The following is a 25,867-nucleotide window of genomic DNA, read 5'->3' as shown; positions in this document are numbered from 1 at the left end:
GCTTGATGTTATTTTTCATATTCGTGTTCTTCATTTCAAACGATTCAATCGCTTTAGTGAGACAAGGCTGTCAAATGTCCATAAATGAATATTCACGTGTGTTTGAAAGGAGAAACACTTGTACTGAGTCGTGTTTTATCACTATAGACAGACTGTGATGATGTTTCTCTGGACTCACTGGTGAAGAGATGCTTTCCATCTGTCTGTGTTGTGTCTTTTCAAACAGAAGCTTTGCACACAGTAACACAGTCTGACCATCATCACATCAGGAGAGAGTCATTGAGTTTCACACACACACACACACACACTGTACACGAAACAGGGAGTGACTGCAATCACACTGTACACAATACAACATTAACACACACACACACATTAACACACAAACGTCTCGATTTCAGTGACTGTACTCTCACACACACAAAGGCCATGATGAGTTTCTATAACAATCGATACTGTACATTTACATTAAATTGAACAGAACTTGTCAAATATTCTTTGTTTGTGTGACTTTATTTCGACAGAAAATAAACAGTTAAATCAATAGCTCTGTGCACACAGGACACACTCATATGAGGAATGAATGAAAACCAGAAGTTCGTGGCGGTACTTTGATTTTTTCTTCGTCATATTTCTTACAGCAGCCACTGTGCGTGTGCGCGTGCGCGCGTGTTCGCGTGTGACCGTCACCTCCGGTACAGTCTCTCATCTCTCTGTTGAGCGCGAGCTAAATGGGCCTTTAATGCGCGTGGACAATAGAACGCGTAGCGTGAAAAGACTCGCGGGAGCTCGTGAGGAGATTCGCACCCACATCACAGCGTGAGAAACACACTCATAAACACACACACACACACACACACACACACACACACACACACACACACACACACACACACACACACACACACACACATTTAGTCATTTAGCAGACGCTTTTATCCAAAGTGATTTACAGATGAGGAAACATTAGAAACAATTATAACAACATAGGTAACAAATTACATAAGTGCATCAAACTAGTCCATTAAAGCCCAGCACAGTATACAAAGCTAAGAATAGTGAGGTTAGTATTTTATTTTCACACACACACACACACACACACACACACACATTAAACTCTACACAGTAAAAATGATTAAGTGACGCTTTTACTTGAACTCATCCGAAACAAGTTATAACAGCAACTTTACCGTGTTTAATAACATTTACACGATAACTGCTGAACCTTCAGAGAGATTCATTGAGTGAAACTCCACCGAATCCATCAATACACAAAACCAGTATTTTCTCACCCACTGCTCATCGATTTTCATTTTCAAGATACTTTAGTGACAGGATTGTGAAAATATTGCCGAAGCATTAACATAAGACGAATGCGATATAATCAATATCTCAATATAATTTTTTTAACTCTTTTTTTAAAGCTAAAATATATACATATTAATTGAAAGAGGAGCTATAAGGTGGATAACATTACAGTAAGCTATATAGTTTATAAAACAATAACGTATAATTATGTTACGGTGCATCACTAGTTATAATATATTTATATATAATTATAAGCTGTGAGTGTTTATAAGTAACGTGTCGTATTAATCGTTTTTTGACATTAAACTTTTATTTGTCGCTTCGAGTTGGAACTCTTCACAGCGCGCGCTCATATTACCTCCTGTGCTGACACACGGACGGACCAATGAACGGAGGGTGTTTGGTATGTGGGCGGGATTTCGGCCTCACTCACATCTAGTTCTGTGTCTCGCGCTCAGTCGTGAGGTAAAGTTTCGTCGAGTGAAACTTTGCGTTATTTTTTCCGAGCGACGCTTTTCTACTTCACATGAAAACACAGCAACGATCGGACCGTAACTGGATCTAAACAGATGAATTACACGTGAACTTGTGTTTATTTACTTTGGATTAACGTTAGAGACGCGCAGGCACACGGACGCGCACAGCACAGGATTGAGTTTCACTCCGCATTCAACATTAAATGAACCCGAATCTGATCGGATTTGAAACATATATTTAACTGTATTTGAATATGCGTGAAACACACAGCAAACACAACACACGCTAGTTTACGAAGTTTCTGCATGAGGTGGATGTGTGGACAAAACGTTTGGGAAAGAACAATTCAATTGGCTCTTTATCGGATTGTGGGGATTTGAATGATTATTTATTCGTCTGATCTGAATCTGATGAGATGGATCATGTGTGCTGGATCATTTCTGTCTTCTGGTTCGTGTTGACTGGACCGATCACAGCAGAAGAAGGTCAGATTTTCAAATAACATTATTTATGTACGTTCGTGTGTCACGAATATCCGTTTTGCTTTATATTTTGATTACGTAAACAGCAAATGAAACAACGGAACATTGAAATACTTCATGTTATTTAATCTAGGGATGCAGAGATATGTGAGTTTTGATAATCGATCATTCTTTAACATTGGAAGCTGATAACCGATATACAGTATCTAGATATTATATTCATAACTGTTCTTATATGAAAACACTGACTGGAGAAAACAAGGAAACCATTCGTTCTCTTTTACCCCTGAAATCATGCACCAAACTAGTTAATGATTCTTTAACATTCACACTTTATGTCTTATTTATAAACAAATGATGTATGTTGATCCAGAGCAACTCGGGAAACTAAAGTGTTTTTAATATCCACGAGTCTCACAGGTCTCAAGACAGAAAGCTTTCAGATTCAAACAATATTCTTTTGTTCCTATAATTCACACATTCATAAAAACTGAATCTACATCATCAATGTTTTGCTAATATCAGTGAAAGATCACGACAGAAAGACAGAACTGTGCTGGATTATAACTGTGAGCTGAAGAAGTTTAACCAGAGGAATCATTTATGATTGATCAAATATAAGATATCAGCCATTAAAAATGACCATTTATTGGCCTTCTGATATACTGATATGACCGATCAGTTACCGTGCATCCCTAGTTTGAAACAGAAGTCATAAAATAATTCTGATGAAAAGTCATAGAAATGTAAATGTCATTGTTTGACAGTTTTGTAAAACATTTATTATTGTTTAATTCAGTGACACACTTTCATTTGGAAATGTGTTTTTCATTTATAAACTGATATTGATTGTGTTTGGCTTATGTAGCTGTGAAAAGAGGAAAGTCAAATGTAAAACTGGGTTCTGGAAGATCAGATAATGTATAGAAAATCTCTTTCAGTCTTCTAACAGAAAGGCCCAGTTCTGTTCAGTCAGTATCAGAGTGCTTTACTTCAACACAACCTACAAACACACAAACACACACGGCCGTCCATCACAGACGTTTGTGATCATTTACTCAGTATTTCAGGTTACCTGAGCGTGCGTGTGTGTTAGTGTTAATGTGTGTGTGTGTGTGTGCGTTAGTTGGTGTGTGTGTGCCCGTGTGTGGCGTTAGTTTGTGTGTGTGTGAGAGTGTGTGTTTTGTCTTGTCTGATGGGTGTCAGTGGATTGGTTCCACATTTCATGGCTCTTCGGGACACCTGGATTCCCACAGAGGAATCATCCAGAAACAGAACTAATACATTCAGGCTTGAACTTGATTACACATGTTCCTCTGAATGATCGACATCAGCACAACTGTTTACTTTACCCATCATTTGTACAGTTGTGAGGCCATCGTTGACATTTCAGTTTAGATTATAAGCGTTCAGTAATGTCACAGAGCTCAGTTCAGGACCAGCATGATTGTGTTTTTCTGTATGTCACCACGAATGTGAAGACTTTCATTTGCTCCCTGTAAGATCAACAATATCTGACGCTGAACAAATAAAGTGGACACGTCCAGCAGGGAGACAGATGACAAGAGATCACTGCAGAAACCTTTGTTAGTAATGTTTCATCGGGGTGAGACGGGATGGGACAGGGGTCTGGAAAAGAAGGTAAAATGGACGAAAGTCAAAGGAAGAGTTGGAAGTGGGAAGAAGGTCTGCGCTGCGATGTGTGGAAAACTCATCTCGTGAGCTCACGTCGTCCTCCTCCACGCCGGCCGGTGTGCTGGTAAAGTTAACCAGCTGTGCGAGACTAGTTAATCTGGTGGGATGGACACACAGCTGAAGCTCATTGTTGAGAAACAAAAGAGCAGCCGAAGAAGCTTAGAGCTCTCAATAACACAAGCTGTGTTTGGAAAGCATCGCTGAAAGGAACTTAAGACCTTCAATATGGTCAACTAAAGAGATTTACCATAAAACACTCTCCAGCTCTCCGTGTGCTGTGGTTTCTCCACACATGGATGCAAACCGGAGGAGATTTGACTTTCAAATCGCAGTTAATGCGAGAGACAGAGAGTGCGCAGAGGGGCGGGTAGAGAAGCCAAAATCTTTACTAAGTACAAGTAACTAGAGACATAGTTACCCTAGTAAAAGTCATTATTTAAAAGTGACTTGATTAAAAGTAAAAAAGTAGGCAATGAAATAACTACTCAAGTTGCTAGTTACGTATCTGATTATATTAGGGCTGGGCGAAAAAAATCGATTAATTGATTTTTTAAATGCGGTCGATTTTTTTCTTTCCTATTTCCGCATGCATTGAACATTTTATTAACGTGAATGTTATTGCTAATACTATCCACTAGATATCACTTTTCTTTTTACATCGAGTGGATGTCACAACAGGGAGCATATCGTTCAATCGTTGCTTCATTAACATGGCGGATGCAGGTGTGTCGTCGAATTAAACATCAGCTTCACATAAAAGACAGAGGTTCATATGATTGCAGCCCCTTTTTACAGCTTATTTTGTGCTTAATTTTGTTTGTTTTACTGTATCTAAAATGTAAAATTACCTGATCTGTTTCAAAATACACTAGTGTGTTTAAAGTTTAATATACAGGTTTGTCGCTCTTCATTTCATTCCTTAATTCACCATTGTAATTTGTTATTTACTGATCTTTTTTTAACTATCTATAGATTAGGGTTCATCTGTATTAAATCTATATATATTGACGCGAATCGAATCGTGCACTTGTGAATCCGGATCGAATCGGAACATCAGCCCTTGATTATATACTCCTAAGCAATATTTTTTTTTATTATAATAAGCAGATATCTTTCAATATACACACAGGGACTACAAAATAGATGAGCATTTCTGTCAATTTCATCTAGTTCCGTCAATGTAGTTTACACAACTTATTTAGAATAATAGACCATGGGCGGGTTGCATAAAGTTAGTCATCTATTTTTTTGGTCTCATCTCAGTTACATAAAAAGGTAGATTTGGCTTATTGAAATATGAAAAGAAATACTGAGTAGGGCTGTGTATTGGCAAGGGCCTCACGATACGATACATATCACGATAGATGGGTCCCGATACAATACATCACAATACATTCGATACGATACAAACGTTCGATATATCGCAATAATTTGTTTTAAATAAATACAAATTAAGAGTGAGCTAAAAATACATGATGGTGTGTACAATCTATGGTATTCTGGTATGTTCATCACATTATAGTGATAACTCTGCACACACAAAAGATTCCATTCAATTTTATTAACAAAGCTATTTATAAGAGGTATTTGTCATCTTGCTTACACAGTGTTACTGAACAGCGAACATATAATGTTTAAAGTGCATATTTAGTCATTAAACATTTAAATGCAAATGCCACAAAAAACTTATTTTTTTCAGAATGTTGTTAATAAAAAACAAAGTACATTAAAATCTATTCATAAAACTGAAATTGTCAGTATGACTCTCTTTTATATCCCACTCCACCAGTGCAGTTTTCAGTAACTCCGCAATGTTTATGCCAGTATGGCTCGTCTCATGCATTGCGCGTGTCTGTGGTTGTGATGTAATCCTAACATACGATGCATTGCAAGTCAGGGTCACTCGCTCTACCGAGCTAAGGGATTTTTTTACCTCTTCGTAAATCCCGGGTACTTCTACGTCTGTTATGTGCCTGCGAATCGGAATCACATAACACAGCTAGTGTTCACCATATGCCCGAAGCAGGGGTTTCAACCACACTGTCGCAAATCCTTACAAATAAAATACACCACCGACTCTGTTATTTTCTTTGCACGAGCTAAGATATACGGAAGCTTGTTGGTGATTTTATATGAATGAATCTACTTTACGCCATTTGCTTTCTCGCACCCGCTTACTTTTGAGACATTGTCCATATGACAGCGAATCACAGCGACATCAACAGGAACGGAAAAAATGGTTATGCGATGAAACGTCATTTTGAATCCATTCAAAACATGATTTATTTAAGGTATCGATACTATAGGTTGGACTATCGATACACTATCGTGAAAAAATTTATCGCAATAGTTAGCTGTATCGATAATTTTGCACAGCCCTAATACTGATTAGTCCAAACTAATTGTCTTATTTTAGCGGCTAAGTTTATGCAACTGGGCATGTCAATCTAAAGTCAAGCCCACGTCTCTGTGGCTAACAGCAGGTCTCGAGCATGTTGCTGTGTCTTACGAACAGGTTGTGCGGGTGCGCGCATATGGCGGCATTTATCATTGCTGGCAAACAATATGACGCATTCACAGTTTCGGTTTGATAGATAATAGATTAATATCCACTTCATCCAACGCTCTTTGTGTTCTGCATGTTCTTAAGTTTCGCGCTACAGGGAGTGAGTAATCCGCCGCTTCAGATCGTGTTGCAAACTGAACAAATCAGTTGAACTGATTCGTGAACGTATTAAGACGGTTTTGTCCATTGTTCAATTAATGCTTTCAGAAGAATCGACTCAAAAGAATCAATAACTCGGGAATACCCCAGTAGAAAGAGGTGACAACCTTTAAATAAACGACACATTTTATAATTCATATTGTAAAATAAAGGAACGAAGGAGCGTCACGCAGTGAAAGTACAGATTTTCTATTAGAATTATACTCAAGAAAGAATAAACAGCCACTTTAATAGTAAATTTTTTCCGAAGTAAATGTAACAATGTAAATGTAGCGTATTACTACCCATCGTGCGTGTGTCAAGATCTCTGTTGTCGTGTGTGTGTTTATTTTTTTGTGACTGAGATTTTGGATAATTACTGCAGTGTGTGTGTGTGTGTGTGAGGTCTTGATGTTCACAAATCCTGTTAAGCAGATTTTTCTCAGCAGAGAGACCGACATAAATAGAGGGATTAGCATGTAATATGACCCTTGACCCCCTCATGATTCTCTCTTTAAGGGAGTGTTCTTCAAAAGAGCTGAACTCAGAACAGTTTAGGTGGATTAAAAAGTGAAGCTCTTAGCATTCACACTGTGCCTCAGATCATGTTTTTTAAAGATGACTCATTTTTTAAAACTAGTCTGTGTCTCCTGAAGTGCCAGTTAGTTTTGGACCCTGATTCCACGTTCAGAGACACGTTTCCTTAAAAGTTGAAAATGTCCCATGTATGCTTGAATCAATGAATCAAACTAGTGACGTCAAAATCCGTTTACGGAGGTCGTGCCACACGGCGGCCATGTTTGCAATGACTCTGGGCAGCTATTTACATCATAGCTTGTCAACAGCCCTTAACTCTTTGAATGATGGAAGGCAGATATTTCTAAAATCACAATTAAACAGCATATTCCCGATCAATGATTAAACCTGATATGGACACATGCGTATGAATGGACGTTTGCAGTTCTTTCTCTTTGGAAAGTTTGTTGGGGTTATTATTAGAGACTCTGGCTTGGAATAGGAGGCTGTGTTCCAATCAAATACCCCGTTAGATTCTGCCCAATCAGACGCTGTATAAGATCCTGAAAGCCAATGACTCTGAGCACTTGTGAGGAAATTCTCCAATTTAAGAGAGATATTATGATGTCATGCATCGCATACACACACACACACACACATACAGCTGCTGCTTCTTTGACTTCTCTCTCTCTCTCTCTCTCTCTCTAACGCATTCTGTGTCTCTCACTCTGTAATCAGTGACGAGTTGATTAGAGGTGTGTGTGTGTCTCTGTGTGTGTGTGTGTGTGTGTGTGTGTCCAGCGTGAGCTGTAATTTTGCTGTTCCGCTCTATGGACACTCAGGAATGAGCAGGAATGCTGCCAGACCTTCAGTGTGTGTGTGAGTGTGTGTGTGTGTGTGTGTGTGTGTGTGTGTGTGTGTGTGTGTGTGTGTGTGTGTGTGTGTGTGTGTGTGTGTGTGTGTGTGTGTTAAATAAATGGAAATGTCACTCGATGACTTTTTTGGCTCTGAACTCTCTCTTGGGTATGATTGTGTTTTCACTGAAGACAATAGAGGAGACAGACAGAATAGATGGATGTTTCCTCTCCTCCCATGCTCTTCCTATTCTTTCTGTAAAGTTATTACATGGACAGTGTTGTTTTGAAGTGTAAAAGGTTGACAGATGAAAGTGTGTGTGTGTGTGTGTGTTTGAACATTTACTGTCGGGTTTGTTCTCTGTGATCCTGCAGTCAGATCTTTATGACAATGAAATCCTTTTTCAGCAGAATGGAACAGGAAATGACCGTAGCTGTGTGTGTGTGTGTGTGTGTGTGTGTGTGTTTTCTGTTGGTTCATTGGGTTTTAATTGGCAGAGGTCTGTTTTTTCAGAATTAGGGTTTTGAAACCAGACGTCTGTTTGGATATTTACAATGAAACCTCCTCATAAATTCATGAAGTCTGTTCATTCTCTCTGTATGTTTGTCTGTCAGAGGTGCTGATGAACACTAAGCTAGAAACATCTGATCTGAGATGGACGGTTTATCCCAGCACTGACCCTGAGGTAACACACACACACATCTCAATGCTTTTTAAACTTCATTTCCTTAATGAAAATTAAACAAGAGAAACAGAAAACTGTCTAACATTCATTTTCTGAATGAAGAGTTGTTCTCAATGTAATGAGCGGTTGAAAACTGAGAGAACTTCCGTGACATCAGTAAATCTCTTTGAATTGATAAAGGCTCACAATGAGATCAGGATCATGTACATTAGGGATGGCCTTATTATATCGTTTGTGATATACTGAAATTCTCCCCACCATAGGAATTAGTCTTTCAGCGATATAAATACAATGTCAATCACATTTACACACTGCCTTTCATATTATGAGTCCCTCATAAAAAAACCATACTGAGTTTGATTTTCTGCATTTTTCGATCCATAGCAAACATTTTGAGAGGCGTCTTTTGACAATTCAGAGACACCGTACAAACGAGCGCCAAATATGAAAGAAATGATAAGAACATTTGTGTGTGCAGAGACCTTTAGTTTGGCTAAAAGTCTTTATTTAAACATTCCTAAGATGTTAAGCGTGCACATTGCACAATTTAATATGATTTCTGTAGCGCGAGTCATAGACAGATACAGTATATGTTTCTGTGAGAAGGGAAGGTTCACACAGTTCAGGAGAGAGTGATTGACAGCGTGATGCTATTATTTACACCCACCTATAGACTATATACACTTTAGATATGACATGATGTCTATATGGAGTTTTAGTTCATTTCATTCTTTCTTTACCACAACCTTTTGAAGTTTTATAATTACAAAATACTGTGATCGAGTTTTAGGGCCATGAAGGATATAAACAAGGTTGAAATGATTTTGGGCGGTTCAGAATGTGTGAGAACGTGTGTCCTGTCGTTGTGTTAGTGGGAGGAGATGAGCGGTTTGGATGAAGAGGGAAACAGCGTCCGCACCGTTCAGATTTGTCCAACAGACGTTTCAGTGAGTCACTGGCTCAGGACGAGATTTATCCCGCGCCGCGGGGCGTCTCAGGTCTACGTGGAGATCCGTTTCACCATGATGGAATGTTCTGCCATGCCGTCCAGCTACCGCTCATGCAAAGAGACATTTAACTTTTTTTACTACCAGAGTGACGAGGACAACGCCACCCCTACACACCCTGCGTGGATGGAAAACCCCTACAGTAAGGTACGCTAACATGCGCACACTCACTTGTGTGCTAAACTGTAAGTCGGCCGATGCTTCAAAAGCACTTGAGCCGTAGTGATACATGTGTCTGAACCGGAGAGATTACTGCAGAAATGCAGCGAGATACAGTGTTGCTGTGTGACTAACAGGGTTCTCTGGTGCTGCAGGTGGATACCGTTGCGGCCGACTTCCTGTTGCGGCGTGGAGGAGAGAGGAAGTCCAACGTAAAGACTGTGCGCGTGGGCCCTCTGTCCAAGAAGGGCTTTTATTTGGCTTTCCAGGCTCAGGGGGCGTGTATGGCCCTTCTGTCCATCAGGGTGTTCTTAAAAAAATGCCCTGCCGTCACCCGTGCCTTTTCCTCCTTCCCTGAAACGCTCCCTCATTCGCTGGTGCAGCAGGCCGAGGGCGTGTGTGTGGCGAACTCCGTCTCCACAGGACAGAATCCACACCCACCCACCATGTTCTGTGGGGAGGACGGACAGTGGGTGGGTCCTCCGTCATCGTCGTGTGCGTGTAAACCAGGGTACGAGCCGGTGGACTCTGATCGCTGCAGAGGTGAGTCAATCATTCACTTCAGACCCCCCCCACCCGGTAAAATAAGAGGAATAGCACTGAATAGATTAACTTACTCACATGTGTCAACACGTTTACTAAGTTTGAGAATTCTAATTATTTACACGTTAATAATATTAATACCCATTTCTCTTCGTGTGCGTGTCTCTGTATTAGCATCACAAAATGTACATTTGTATTGCCAAAGCATTTACAGCTGGGCTGAGGACAAATAACAAACGAAAAAAGATGATACTAATAGTAATAAAATAGTATGTAGTGGAACTTAAAGTGCAAGTTCTCTCGGTATGTGTGTGTGTGTCTTTCTCTAATGAGGAAAGTCATCAGTCTGGATGTGATTTCAACATGAGCGTGTGTGTCACTGTTCTCAATGTACACCAGATGTGTTTATACTGTTCACAGAAGCTCTACTGCACGCGTGTGAGAGAGAGAGTTGATGTTTGTTTAATAAAGGTTGATGAAATGCTCTTTTAATGAGTAGGAATGGGTCTCTGGGGTGTTGCTGAGGATTATGGGTAATGTGAGCTGACTTACATGCACACAGTCTTAACAGTATCAGTCTCTCTCTTTTTTGTCTTCCATCTTTTGTTCAGGTTTTCTCCCATTTCTTTGTTGTTAATATACATACACAAACACTGTTATAGACAATATCACAATATTAACTTTAGTTATAAATCATTTCAGGTTTGATGATGTCAGTAATAGAAAGCTTTGACTGATTTTTGACACATATTTGGGTTAGAGCAACACACACACACACACACACACACACACAGACTGCAGCAGGTGGCTGAAGTTGTTTGTACTAATTACTCTTTGTATTGGCCTTCCCTTTGTGTGTGTGTGTGTGTGTGTGTGTGTGTGTGTGTGTGTGTGTGTGTGTGTGTGTGTGCGTGTGTGTTACGCCCCGTCTGACTCTATTATTTGAGTACAACAGGCAGGTCACTGGGGCCCTGAGACCACATTAAGTGTGTTTAACCAACCACATACACACACACACACACACACACAGACACACACTAACACACACACACACACACACTGGTGTGTTTGGGATGAAGGTTTGTTTTGCAGCAGTGTTTTGTGCACATGTTGTATTTATTTAAAGTGTGTGTTAAGTATTGTGCTGAGCTCTCTGGGTTGTTTTTTGTTTCTTATAAACATCACTCAATCTCATCTCAATCTCAGACTTCCTGTCTTCGCTTGAGTGATTTACATTTTTTATACATTTCTGTCACTTTACACACATACACAATAGATGCTGTAGATGTTTTCCGCAGATCTGTTTGAAAATGGATTTGATTGGTTTCTCTTTCAAAGTTTGACTTCATTCGACACAGCTTTGAATATTTGCACTGATTGAACATGTCGCAGTAGCTCAAACACAGCATGAAGTCTTTCCAGTGTTACTCAGACTTCAGACCCGATCACATTACGTCTAGTTTGATCTGACAGCCTTGTATTGAACTCTTCCAGGTTTGCTACATGTTTACGTCTTCTATTTTCTCATGGACATCTTCAAATTTTGTTTGCTGATCTTCTACAGATGTTCAGTGATGTGATGATGTCACACTACAGGGCTGCATGACATGTCAGATAAAACATGTTTGCACATTTAAAAGCTTACATTATGTTAAATGAGATGATTGAACCCTCTTGTTTTCTTCTGTCATTGCTCTTCAATCTGACAGTGTTATCAGATGATATATCATGGTAAATATTGTTAGTGATGAGAACTGTGTGTGTGTGTCATATCAGTCAGTGTGTAGTAAATGTAAATGAAGGACATATGTGTGTGTGTTTGATTCAGTGTGTATTCTGCTGTGTGTCTGTGTGCAGCGTGTGGATCGGGTCAGTATAAAGTTTCTGTCGGCGGAGGTTTGTGTCGTGTGTGTCCAGAGAACAGCAACACACACTCACTGGGTTCCAGTGTGTGTCTGTGTCGTCCAGGATTCTACAGAGCAACCAATGATCTCCCTGATACAGCCTGCTCCAGTGAGACACACTCACACTTACAAACATGGTTATACACTCACACATATACACGCACACATATACACGCACACATACAAAACACGCTTATACACTCACACATATACACGCACACATATACACGCACACATACAAAACACGCTTATACACTCACACATATACACGCACACATATACACGCACACATACAAAACACACTTATACACTCACACATATACACGCACACATATACACGCACACATACAAAACACACTTATACACTCACACATATACACGCACACATACAAAACACGCTTATACACTCACACATATACACGCACACATATACACGCACACATACAAAACACGCTTATACACTCACACATATACACGCACACATACAAAACACGCTTATACACTCACACATATACACGCACACATATACACGCACACATACAAAACACACTTATACACTCACACATATACATGCACACATACAAAACACGCTTATACACTCACACATATACACGCACACATACAAAACACGCTTATACACTCACACATATACACGCACACATATACACGCACACATACAAAACACACTTATACACTCACACATATACACGCACACATACAAAACACGCTTATACACTCACACATATACACGCACACATATACACGCACACATACAAAACACACTTATACACTCACACATATACATGCACACATACAAAACACGCTTATACACTCACACATATACACGCACACATATACACGCACACATACAAAACACGCTTATAAACTCACACATATACACGCACACATACAAAACACGCTTATACACTCACACATATACACGCACACATATACACGCACACATACAAAACACACTTATACACTCACACATATACACGCACACATACAAAACACGCTTATACACTCACACATATACACGCACACATACAAAACACGCTTATACACTCACACATATACACGCACACATATACACGCACACATACAAAACACGCTTATACACTCACACATATACACGCACACATACAAAACACGCTTATACACTCACACATATACACGCACACATATACACGCACACATACAAAACACGCTTATACACTCACACATATACACGCACACATATACACGCACACATACAAAACACGCTTATACACTCACACATATACACGCACACATACAAAACACGCTTATACACTCACACATATACACGCACACATACAAACACGCTTATACACTCACACATATACACGCACACATACAAAACACGCTTATACACTCACACATATACACGCACACATACAAAACACGCTTATACACTCACACATATACACGCACACATACAAACACGCTTATACACTCACACATATACACGCACACATACAAAACACGCTTATACACTCACACATACACACGCACACATACAAAACACGCTTATACACTCACACATACACACGCACACATACAAAACACGCTTATACACTCACACATATACACGCACACATACAAAACACGCTTATACACTCACACATATACACGCACACATACAAAACACGCTTATACACTCACACATATACACGCACACATACAAACACGCTTATACACTCACACATATACACGCACACATACAAAACACGCTTATACACTCACACATACACACGCACACATACAAAACACGCTTATACACTCACACATATACACGGACACATACAAACACGCTTATACACTCACACATATACACGCACACATACAAACACGCATACACACGCACACATACAAAACACGCTTATACACTCACACATATACACGCACACATACAAACACGCATACACAAGCACACATACACTCACACATATACACGCACACATACAAAACACGCTTATACACTCACACATACACACGCACACATACAAAACACGCTTATACACTCACACATATACACGCACACATACAAACACGCATACACAAGCACACATACACTCACACATATACACGCACACATACAAAACACGCTTATACACTCACACATACACACGCACACATACAAAACACGCTTATACACTCACACATATACACGGACACATACAAACACGCTTATACACTCACACATATACACGCACACATACAAACACGCATACACACGCACACATACAAAACACGCTTATACACTCACACATATACACGCACACATACAAACACGCATACACACGCACACATACAAAACACACTTATACACTCACACATACAAACACGCATACACAAGCACACATACAAACATGCTTATACACTCACACATATACAAGCACACATACAAACACGCTTATACACTCACACATATACACGCACACATACAAACACGCATACACAAGCACACATACACTCACACATATACACGCACACATACAAACACGCTTATACACTCACACATATACACGCACGCATACACACGCACACATACAAAACACACTTATACACTCACACATACAAACACGCATACACAAGCACACATACAAACATGCTTATACACTCACACATATACAAGCACACATACAAACACGCTTATACACTCACCCATATACACGCACACATACAAACACGCATACACAAGCACACCTACAAACACGCATACACAAGCACACATACAAACACGCATACAAACACGCATACGCACGCACACATACAAACACGCATACAAACACGCATACGCACGCACACATACAAACACGCTTATACACTCACACATATATACGCACACATACAAACACGCATACACAAGCACACATACAAACACGCATACACACGCACACCTACAAACACGCATACACAAGCACACATACAAACACGCATACAAACACGCATACACACGCACACATACAAACACGCTTATACACTCACACATATATACGCACACATACAAACACGCATACACAAGCACACATACAAACACGCATACACACGCACACCTACAAACACGCATACACAAGCACACATACAAACACGCATACAAACACGCATACACACGCACACATACAAACACGCTTATACACTCACACATATATACGCACACATACAAACACGCATACACACGCACACATACAAACACGCATACACACGCACACATACAAACACGCTTATACACTCACACATATATACGCACACATACAAACACGCATACACACGCACACATACAAACACGCTTATACACTCACACATGCACACATACAAACACGCATACACACGCACACATACAAACACGCATACACACGCACACATACAAACACGCTTATACACTCACACATATATATGCACACATACAAACACACATACACAAGCACACATACAAACACGCATACGCACGCACACATACAAACACGCTTATACACTCACACATATATACGCACACATACAAACACGCATACACACACACACATACAAACACGCATACGCACGCACACATACAAACACGCATACACACGCACACATACAAACACGCATACACAAGCAGACATACAAACACGCTTATACACTCACACATATATACGCACACATACAAACACGCATACACAAGCACACATACAAACACGCATACACACGCACACATACAAACACGTTTATACACTCACACATATATACGCACACACAAACACGCATACACACGCACACATACAAACACGCACATAGACAGACACTCACACATACACGCGTACGCATACAAACACGCATACACAAGCAGACATACAAACACGCTTATACACTCACACATATATACGCACACATACAAACACGCATACACACGCACACATACAAACACGCTTATACACTCACACATGCACACATACAAACACGCACATAGACAGACACTCACACATACACGCGTACGCATACATTCACACTCTCTCACTTACACACTCATGAATTTGACCGTGTGTGGGTGCGTGTGTTTGTACAGGACCTCCGTCTGCGGCGCTCAGCATCATCGCTCAGGTCAATGATACGGTGGTGACTTTGGAGTGGTCTGAACCTCTGGACCGCGGCGGTCGCTCTGATCTCACTTACAGCATCGAGTGCGAGCGCTGCAGAGGGTCGTCCTGTGTTCCGTGTGCAGATGGCGTCACTTACAGACCAGCGCAGGTGGGCATCAGCGGGCGGCGGGTGGTGATCCGCGGGCTCCTCCCACACACCACCTACATGCTCACGGTCCTCGCTCAGAACGGGGTGAGCGCCGTCGGTCACGTGAGCTCTGCCTCCACTGCAGTTAACATCACCACCAGCAGAGACGGTGAGAGGCTGTTCAACTGCTCGACGTAAACACGTCATGCTGATGCGTTATAGACCGTTTCATGTCTCTGTGTGTGTGTGTAGTGGCTGTGCCTGTGTCAGGCATCAAAAGGACTAAAGCGTCTGAGACAAGCGTGTCCCTCAGCTGGGCGTCTCCCTCACAGACTCATCACGGTGTTCTGGAGTATCAGCTGAGATACAGTTTAAAGGTACACAAAGAAACACAAAGACAAACATGTTGTGTTTTGTATGTTCCTGACCTTTGACCTGCTGTGTTTAGGGTCAGGATGAAGGCTGGCAGTATGTCAGCAGCAGGAGTAACTCTGTGGTGCTGAACGATCTGGCTCGTGCGTCGCAGTATCAGGTGCAGGTCAGAGCTCGGACAGCCGCGGGATTCGGCCACTTCAGTCCCTTCACCACAATCAGCACGCTTCCTGATGGTACACACACACACACACACACACACACACATCGATACACACATGCCGTCTATCAGCAATAACATGTCTCATCTCTGTATCAGTCGAGGGCTCTCCGTCTCATCTGCTGCTCACTGGTGTGCTGGTTGCTGTGGGACTGCTGGTTCTTGTTGCCGTGGTGATAGTTGCTGTGTTTTGTTTCAGGTAAGGTGAAGAACATGATTGAATGTGATGATGTATTAATGAGGAGTCACAATACCCACAATGCAGTGTTGTTGTTGTACAGTACTCAGCAGCTCAGACACACATGGTGTGATGTTTGTAACAGGTCTCTATTGTTCAAGATTTTAATCGATGAAGCAGACATGATATGAGCACTAAACAATGGCACAGTCAAGCTGCTGAAAGATCGGCTCAATCTTCATAATTAGAAAACTACATGTTGAGCAGATTCACTGCAGAGAGAGACATAGAGTGTGAGTGTGTGACGGGAACAGGATGTGTCCACCCAGTGTTGTCTCCATACAGACTTCTACTGGAACAATGAATCTGACCCCTGGAGCACATGCGCACACACGCACACATTCATCTAGCTCTATGATGTGGCTCACTGGAATACTTGACTCTGATTGGTCAGTCGTGACTTTCCATGGTATGTTATTTCCAGATAACAACTCTAAAACGAATAACACGCAGTATTCAGATGAGCAGCGAGTAATCTTTACCGTACAGATATTCACTAAGTGAACTAAAGTTTATATTTATAAATCACATTGTTTGTGTCGTATAAATTTTGTTTCTCATGGAAAGTTTGTATTTGTTAGTAATAATAATGATGATCATCCCTACAGAACCTATCGAACTTTATTTAAGTCTTTGGATTTGTGAAAATGAGGTTTTGTTGTTGCTGGATTATCGTCCCCCCATACACACACGCACAGGCACACACACACACACACTAAATGACACTACTGAAGTCTTGTTTCATCTTAAAAGCACACGAGACATAAGAGAGAGAGATACAGAGAGACAGCTGCAGGGTCTCCTCACACAACAGAAACTTGCACGAGTCATGAGACAGGAATTCTGTCAAACAAAACACACACACACACCTTCTCTGTAATCTTATCAAATATAAACACTCTTATCCAGCAGAATAAGATCATCACACAGTATTTCTGCTCAAATCAACTCCGATCATCTGTGTGTCTTGTCATCCAGGCGCTCGAGCAGGACGAGGGATCCAGATCCAGATAAGAGCAGTCAGTTTCTGATGGGTCAGGGTGAGTTTGTGCCTCTGTTCCTAACATCATTCATGCACTCCTGCTTTCCTCTGACTGAAGAAGAACAGAAAGTGACCCCACAATGCATTGCTCCAGACTAAAAAACATCAATACATGCTGAGATTGAGTGCTTGTTATTTTCATTATCATCAAGTGATATTTGTGCTTTATTTGTATCTGCTAGTGTTTGTTAGCTCAGCAGATGTTGGAATCAGTCATGAGATCTACATCTGACTGCATGTTTGTCTGCTGTTTTCACAGGGATCAAAGTTTACATCGACCCGTTTACATACGAGGATCCAAACGAGGCCGTGAGGGAATTCGCCAAAGAGATCGACGTGTCGTTTGTCAAAATCGAGGAGGTTATTGGTGCAGGTGAGAGTTTGTGTGATCCTCTGCAGGTCTGTGTGTGTTCATCAGGTAACGTGAGACACACACACACATCTCATATTACAGCATTGTGTGTGAATGTGATAGCGTTCATGATGTCACTCAGTTCTCACGCATGTGTGTCGTGCAGGTGAGTTCGGTGAGGTGTGTCGCGGCCGCTTGAAGGTTCCTGGTAAGAAAGAAAACTATGTGGCCATTAAGACATTGAAGGGCGGCTACACAGACAAACAGAGGCGGGACTTCCTGTCTGAGGCGTCAATCATGGGTCAGTTCCAGCATCCCAACATCATTCACCTGGAGGGAGTGATCACAGCTTCCTGTCCCGTCATGATCCTCACCGAGTACATGGAGAATGGAGCGCTGGACTCTTTCCTGCGGGTCAGTATCTCTTCATCTGTCTGTAGCGTCATCACACTTCAGTGGCATTAATCACTCTCTCTCTCTGCCTGCAGTTAAATGATGGTCAGTTCACTAACATTCAGTTAGTGGGAATGCTGCGTGGGATCGCGTCAGGAATGAAATATCTGTCAGAGATGAGTTTCGTTCATCGTGACCTGGCAGCACGCAACATTCTGGTCAACAGCAACCTGGTGTGTAAAGTGTCTGATTTCGGCCTGTCCAGATTCTTGACAGAGAACTCATCTGACCCCACATACACCAGCTCACTGGTGAGAACACACACACACACACACACACAATAAATGATCTGCCATATCAGCCGATATATTATATTTGATAAATCACAAATGGTTTCCTCTTTTCCACCGCTGACAGTTATAATCCAGCACAGTTCTGTCTTTCTGTCGTGATCTTTCACTGATATTAGCAAAACATTGATGATGTAGATTCAGTTTTTATGAATGTGTGAATTATAGGAACAAAAGCATCTTGTTTGAATCTGGAATTTAATATCTAGATACTGTATATCGACCGTAGATCGGTTACCAGTTTTGGCACTCTCGGACAAAACTCACATATCGGTGCATGCCTAACACACAGACGTCATCTCATCAGATGTTTCTGTGGGGTCTTTCTAGAGTCATAAAGATATTTGTGTGTTTGCATCATGTTATCTTCATTCTACCCCTAAACACTTCTCTTGTCATGACACGCGTGTGTCTCAGGGTGGCAAAATTCCAATCCGCTGGACAGCTCCAGAAGCCATCGCCTTCCGTAAATTCACATCAGCATCAGACGTCTGGAGTTACGGCATTGTCATGTGGGAGGTGATGTCATTCGGAGAGAGACCATACTGGGACATGAGCAACCAGGACGTAAGTGTGTGTGTGTGTGTGTGTGTGTGTGCAATAACAAAACCAGAATTGAAAGAATATGTATTTTATTCTTGTTTATGTGTTTTTTCCACATTACTGTGTATATGAAGTGTATTGAGTGAACCGTAGCTTCTCACCAGAAACATGACAACAGATATCTGAGAAATTTTATTTATTACGCTTACTATCATAACATGTGTTTTTGCTGTCCAGTTAAATGAAGGTGGGTTTGTTGTGTGTGTAGGTGATAAATGCTATCGAGCAGGATTATCGGCTGCCTCCTCCCCCAGAATGCCCTGCGTCTCTGCATCAGCTCATGTTGGACTGCTGGCAGAAGGAGAGATCGTCCCGACCGCGTTTCTGCGCCATCGTCTCAGCGCTGGACAGACTCATCCGTAACCCCGCCTCCCTCAAGATCACGGGACGCCTCACAGACGGGTCTGTACCTCACAGTCATTTACACGTACAGCTTCTGAAGGGTTCAGATGTTAACTCCACCCACAGTTATGACAGCAGCCTATCAAAACAATGATTTACACTTTAACATGACAAATCACACACACCACCTGACATGGGACCATGCGCCCGACCAGAGATGGGCACAAATACATCAACAAGTATTTAGTTTGCAAATTCCAAATACTTACTCATAAAATGTATTTAAATTAAATACAAGTTAGTGCTGTGAAAACTTGTCATTTTATTTTTGTGTTTTCAAATGACAGGAAATCAGTGTGAGAGTAACAGTGGAGTTAGATGCACAGAAGAAAGAGAGAAAGGTTTTCTAAACAGCAGTCCATCAAACACCCAGATTTAAGCAACACACTTGCATACACGTCCTTCATGTCATTTTATTATTATCATCATTATTGATTTATCTCATCCTCCCGCAATTAATCAGAATGTTGTATTTTATTACTTGAACCAGCTGAAGGCGCTTATAACATCAATCCGCCATCACTAGACAACACAAGTCACTCCTTAGCTGAGAGATCAATTCTAGCTATTTGCGCTAATCTTTTTGTCCTATGACTTTCAGTGAATGATACCTGATCTTTAGTACTTTAGTACAATAAAGGTCAAACAGCACAGTACATGTGTTTATAGAACAAGCAAGATTATTCTAGTAAATCATATCTAATGTCAGCTTCTCCTGGTGGGTTATTCATCATATTTAGCATTAAGTGAATGTTTGTCTGTAAAGATGTGTCTTTAATCTAGATTTAAATTGGGCGAGTGTGTCTGATCCTGGAATAGCGTCGTGAGAGTTAAGGGGCTACGTATGAGAAAGCTCGACCACCTTTGGTAGATTTAGTTATTCTCAGTGTTATCAAAAGTCCTGAGTTTTGAGATCTTAGAGAGCGTGATGGGTTGTAGTGTGATAGAAGCTCTGCTAGGTAGGTAGGGGCTAAACCCTTTAAGGCTTTATAAGTGATTAAAAGAACTTTAAAGTCAATACGATACTTAATGTGAAGCCTGTGAAGGGTTGAAAACATATGATGGTATTTTCTGAACCTATGCATGTGAAGCAATGAGTCTATCTGTTTTTCTACAGCACATCATTAACGTCTACATTTTATAGGTATTTTTTAATAAATAAAGGTTTACTTAAATGTGCCTTCAAATATTATCTTCTCAAATATTTTCAGTAATTTAAAGGGATACTTCACCCAATTCTGTCATCATTGACCCTCAGATTGTTCTGTCTCAATGTCTTTGTTCTGCTGAACACACAGAAAGATATTTGGAAGAATGTCAGATCTCATTTCCCATTTACTCCAATAGTATTTATTTTCCCTACTATGGCAGTAAATGGGAAATGAGATCTGACATTCTTCCAAATATCTTTCTGTGTGTTCAGCAGAACAAAGACATTGAGACAGAACAATCTGAGGGTCTATGATGACAGAATTGGGTGAAGTATCCCTTTAATATAAAGAAAGATAGCAAAAATCTAGTATTCCCAACCCAAAATCCTGAGGGTTCTGTACTATTTAATAAATGTAATTTTTATTTTGTGTTCTGCTCGCATTTGCTGTACCACAAGCCATTTAGTTCAAATTATTATCAATAGCTCAAATTTGATTACATATTTAAGTATCACAAATGTCCCCTCCACGTTCAGAGCAATGGTGTCGCCCCTGCCTGGTGATGAAACTTTTTTTGCTAATGAAAATACAAATGACAAAATACTCAAAAGTAATTAAATACGTATTTCAAATACATTTAAAGAAAGTTCTGCCCATCTCTGCGCCCGGCGTGTGTGTGTGTTAGGAAGTGTTTAGGGTGGGAGGCTAAATGAACGTTAATCACATTTACTGCTGTATCCTGAACTTTCCATTGCTCTCTTTTTCTCTGATATAAGTGTGTGTGTGTGTTTATCTTGGTGTGAAAGATGAAAGGTTTTAGCTTAATATTATGTACATGAGCCCCAACACCACACACACACAGATGACACCTGTCTATGGTGTTCCTATAGTATGAACCTGTCAATTAAAACACACAAACTGCTGCTCTGCTGTGGGAATGGAATGTTGTGTTTAAACTCCCTGTGTGAGGATCCCTCACCTCTGACCCCACACATCACACACACAGAGTCATTTGAATAAATGGACAATAAAAAGAGGGGAGTTTTTTAAAGACCAATAAAATTCACTGAAACTAATGAAAAAGAAATACTGGAGAGAAATACTTTTTGCTTCATCTTTTGTTTACATCATTGACAGTTCGTGAAACTGACCAACTTGCACAACAGCGCTGGCTAATGATGTCATCAGCATCTGCACACTGTCGGGGGTTCGGCTCACGGAAACACCCACAAACCCGAAACAAGGCTTTCAGACTCGTTTTATGTTAGCATGCACCGTCGTTTAGGCAAAGCATTTGTCACCAACTTCCATTGAGACCCCGCGAGCGAACATGGGTGGGAGATCTGGACCTATGAACAGGGTTTTTGACCCGAAGCGGCACTGCTCAGACCGATCCATGTGCTTCTCCAGATGCTTTCAGATGTCTCTTGCGATACGCTGGTGTAGTCTGCGCAGTCGAACACAACTCTTGCCAGTTGGCATACGGGCAGCATAGTTTAAAGTGAATTACTTTTATGTTACAGTTCAATTTCAGGGTGCAAAGTCTGACAATATATCATCCTCTAAATTAACCATCAATAATATATCAAATCATTTAAAATAGATTTGGAAATACATAGAGTGGTATATTAGTTAAAATAATATATACAATATATTAAATAATACATAAAGAAGTGACACTTTTCATATATTAATAAATAGATGCCCTTAAATGATTATATTATGTATTATATTGCATTATATATTTTTGTTTCATAATGGAAGGAATTTTGTAATGGATAATAAATCTGTATTAAAGTCAGTTTATCAAAGCTTTTACTTTTGTGCTCTATGTTCATTTGTATGCAAACAATAACACTTATTACTATTAGAACACAAACTTGTAAAGAAGAGACTCTTACACCAGACTGATGCATTTACCTTTATAATGTACTTTTTTATTTTTCGTGGGTAGAAGATTCATATATCAATCAGATTTAATTCTGGCAATGCTTTGTGCGATGTTTTGAATCCAGTTAAGAGATCTTCTCTATAATATGTATTTGTATGTACAGGACATGTTTCTGTGTGTTGTGCACACTGTGCCCCTGCTTTCACTATTAATGTTCTCAGGTTGTGTAGTCCAATCCTTGTCTTTAGTATTATTTGCACTGTAATCTAAATTGGTTCAGTTCAATTGTTTTGGCAGGACTGTAAACTACAAATATTTTGGGCAATGAAAAACTGGATTAAGCGTCTACTGTCGACCATTTTGTTTTCAATTGTTGGGCGTCTCACTTTTTCCACAAAGCTGTGTGATTTGGACGGTCTTACTAATGACAACCTTGAACTTACTTTTTGCAACAGTCTTTCTTCACTGACTTTAGCTGGTCAGACTGTTCTTAGACAGACACTTTCTTGAAACTATGGCTGTTTATGCAAGCGGCATCTGAGTTTATATCATCTCACTGTCTGATTGACTGTGACATCATATCCGGTCTCTTTCTGTCTGTCATTCAGGCCGTCTAACCCTCTGCTGGACCAGCGTCCTCTCCCGCCTCTGTCTCAGTGCAGGTCAGTCTCTGATTGGCTCAGAGCCATTAAGATGGAGAGATATGAAGACAGATTCCTGCAGGCTGGATTCACCTCCATAGAGCTCATATCGCACGTCTGTACTGAGTGAGTCACACACACACACACACACACATCACATGACGTGTGTTATATTGATTTATGTTGTCTTTCACTGATTTGGACAAGAAACATTGTTGTCAGACATTCGTTGCATCAACAATTCTTTCAGATAACCACAATTATTGTATATCCTGGAAAAAAACAAGGGTGCTCTGCAGCATCGAACATTCACCGTTGCGATCGAATGACGTGTCCTTATCATTTGAGTTAGGGTTAGGTTTGTATTTTTGGTGTTGATGAGTTTTATCAAAGTGATTCCAGATTTGCGGCATCTACACAGCAAGGCGACTTCATCCTCATATCTCAGTTAAGACAGTTAAGGTCACTCTCTAGGGAATTTTACTAGTTATTTACTGAACTGTCACATTTCTTAATGTATTTATATTTTATTCATTGAAAAGACGATTAATCGTCAGATTAATTTCATAATTGTGACAGAGTACTGACTGTCACTTACTGTACTAGCTTAATACTAATTCAAGGACTCACCGGGTCGCTAAGCTCCTCCACTATCATTCACCAGCGTTTATCTTTTATCATAAAGAAAGAATACTCGTCTGTGACAAAGCTAAACAAAATGCGTGTCACTATGACAACAAACCTGAATTCATGACACTGTTGGTCAGACAGACATTACTGCATTCTCTCTGATACTGTGAGAGATTTTTGTTGATCATCGACCCTCCTCTTTCACACACTAATACATGGCAGCAGTATGAGAGGTGTAACCGTCTGTGGATGTTTCACAGGGATCTTCTGCGGATCGGAGTCACTTTAGCTGGACATCAGAAGAAGATTTTGTCCAGCGTCCAAACACTGAGAATCCACAAGACCAGCAGCAGCCTGCAGTACTGACACCTCTTCCCAGCATCCTCTCCTCCAACAAGCTCTTAAGGATTTCATCGATCCGTCACATAATGACTCATCCAATCACTGTTCAGCATCACCCATCCAATCAGAGTCCAGCATTCTGAGGGAACTAAAACACACATCAAGAGAAAGATGGACAGATGATGTCATTCGTCTCTGAGATCTTCATCTTCTCATTGGTGTCTCGGGAACAAGACAGGCTGTGACTTCATGATTATGAGGATTATAATTGTTGTCATGGCGACAATGAGTCGGGTTGCTGTTACTCCTGAACTTGAACCCAAAAGATGAGAATGGCACATTTGCATTCTGGGACTTTAGCTGGATCTTCACATTGAAGGTCTATTATAATTATTAAAGCAAGATTATTTTGTAATTATTATTTTGTATTCACAAAAACAACATGACTATGACGGAACGTTTGTTTAGAAAAAGATGAGGGCAGCTGTCAATCAAACAGAGCGTCATCTGTGTGATCAATAACATTAAAGATTTCCAAAGTTGGCCCCTCCCACTGAGTGCTTCAGCATGTTTAATTAGATAGAGAGAGAGAGACTGTGTGTCTGCTCGTGTGTGTGTGTGATGTTCAGATCATCTTCATTAGACTTGAGCGGAAGTGAACCTTTGCTATATTGAAGATGC

The 25,867-nt window shown here is 40.6% G+C and overlaps 1 protein-coding gene across 2 annotated transcripts; it reads left to right on the top strand.

Annotated features, from left to right (window-relative positions):
* Window positions 1-1,687: 1,687 nt before the first annotated feature.
* ephb4b (eph receptor B4b) lies at window positions 1,688-25,738 on the top strand. Of its 2 annotated transcripts, XM_079478924.1 has the most exons (17): window positions 1,688-2,270; window positions 8,652-8,722; window positions 9,595-9,876; window positions 10,044-10,431; window positions 12,289-12,444; window positions 16,399-16,728; window positions 16,812-16,936; window positions 17,008-17,167; window positions 17,251-17,350; window positions 18,368-18,429; window positions 18,691-18,804; window positions 18,950-19,197; window positions 19,272-19,487; window positions 19,944-20,093; window positions 20,338-20,531; window positions 24,182-24,340; window positions 25,105-25,738. In XM_079478924.1, the coding sequence occupies exons 1-17, from the start codon at window positions 2,201-2,203 to the stop codon at window positions 25,208-25,210; spliced, it is 2,931 nt and encodes a 976-aa protein (XP_079335050.1). In that variant the 5' UTR covers window positions 1,688-2,200; the 3' UTR covers window positions 25,211-25,738. The 2 variants fall into 2 exon arrangements, with proteins under 2 accessions (XP_079335050.1, XP_079335051.1); XM_079478925.1 differs by lacking the exons at window positions 24,182-24,340; window positions 25,105-25,738 and adding an exon at window positions 22,820-22,957 and having other exon boundaries at window positions 1,736-2,270.
* Window positions 25,739-25,867: the final 129 nt, after the last annotated feature.

Source organism: Barbatula barbatula (assembly GCF_947034865.1).
Source record: "Barbatula barbatula genome assembly, chromosome: 17".
Lineage (NCBI taxonomy): Eukaryota > Metazoa > Chordata > Actinopteri > Cypriniformes > Nemacheilidae > Barbatula > Barbatula barbatula.
Note: the sequence above shows the minus strand (reverse complement) of the source record. Positions and strands in the feature narration are given on the sequence as shown.

Bases quoted from the DNA above. Each gene is read 5' to 3' on its own strand.
- ephb4b (XM_079478924.1), top strand. From the start codon at position 2,201: ATGGATCATGTGTGCTGGATCATTTCTGTCTTCTGGTTCGTGTTGACT. The intron at 10,432-12,288 runs GTGAGTCAATCA...GTCTGTGTGCAG, and splicing joins GGACTCTGATCGCTGCAGAG to CGTGTGGATCGGGTCAGTAT. The intron at 17,351-18,367 runs GTAAGGTGAAGA...CTTGTCATCCAG, and splicing joins GTTGCTGTGTTTTGTTTCAG to GCGCTCGAGCAGGACGAGGG.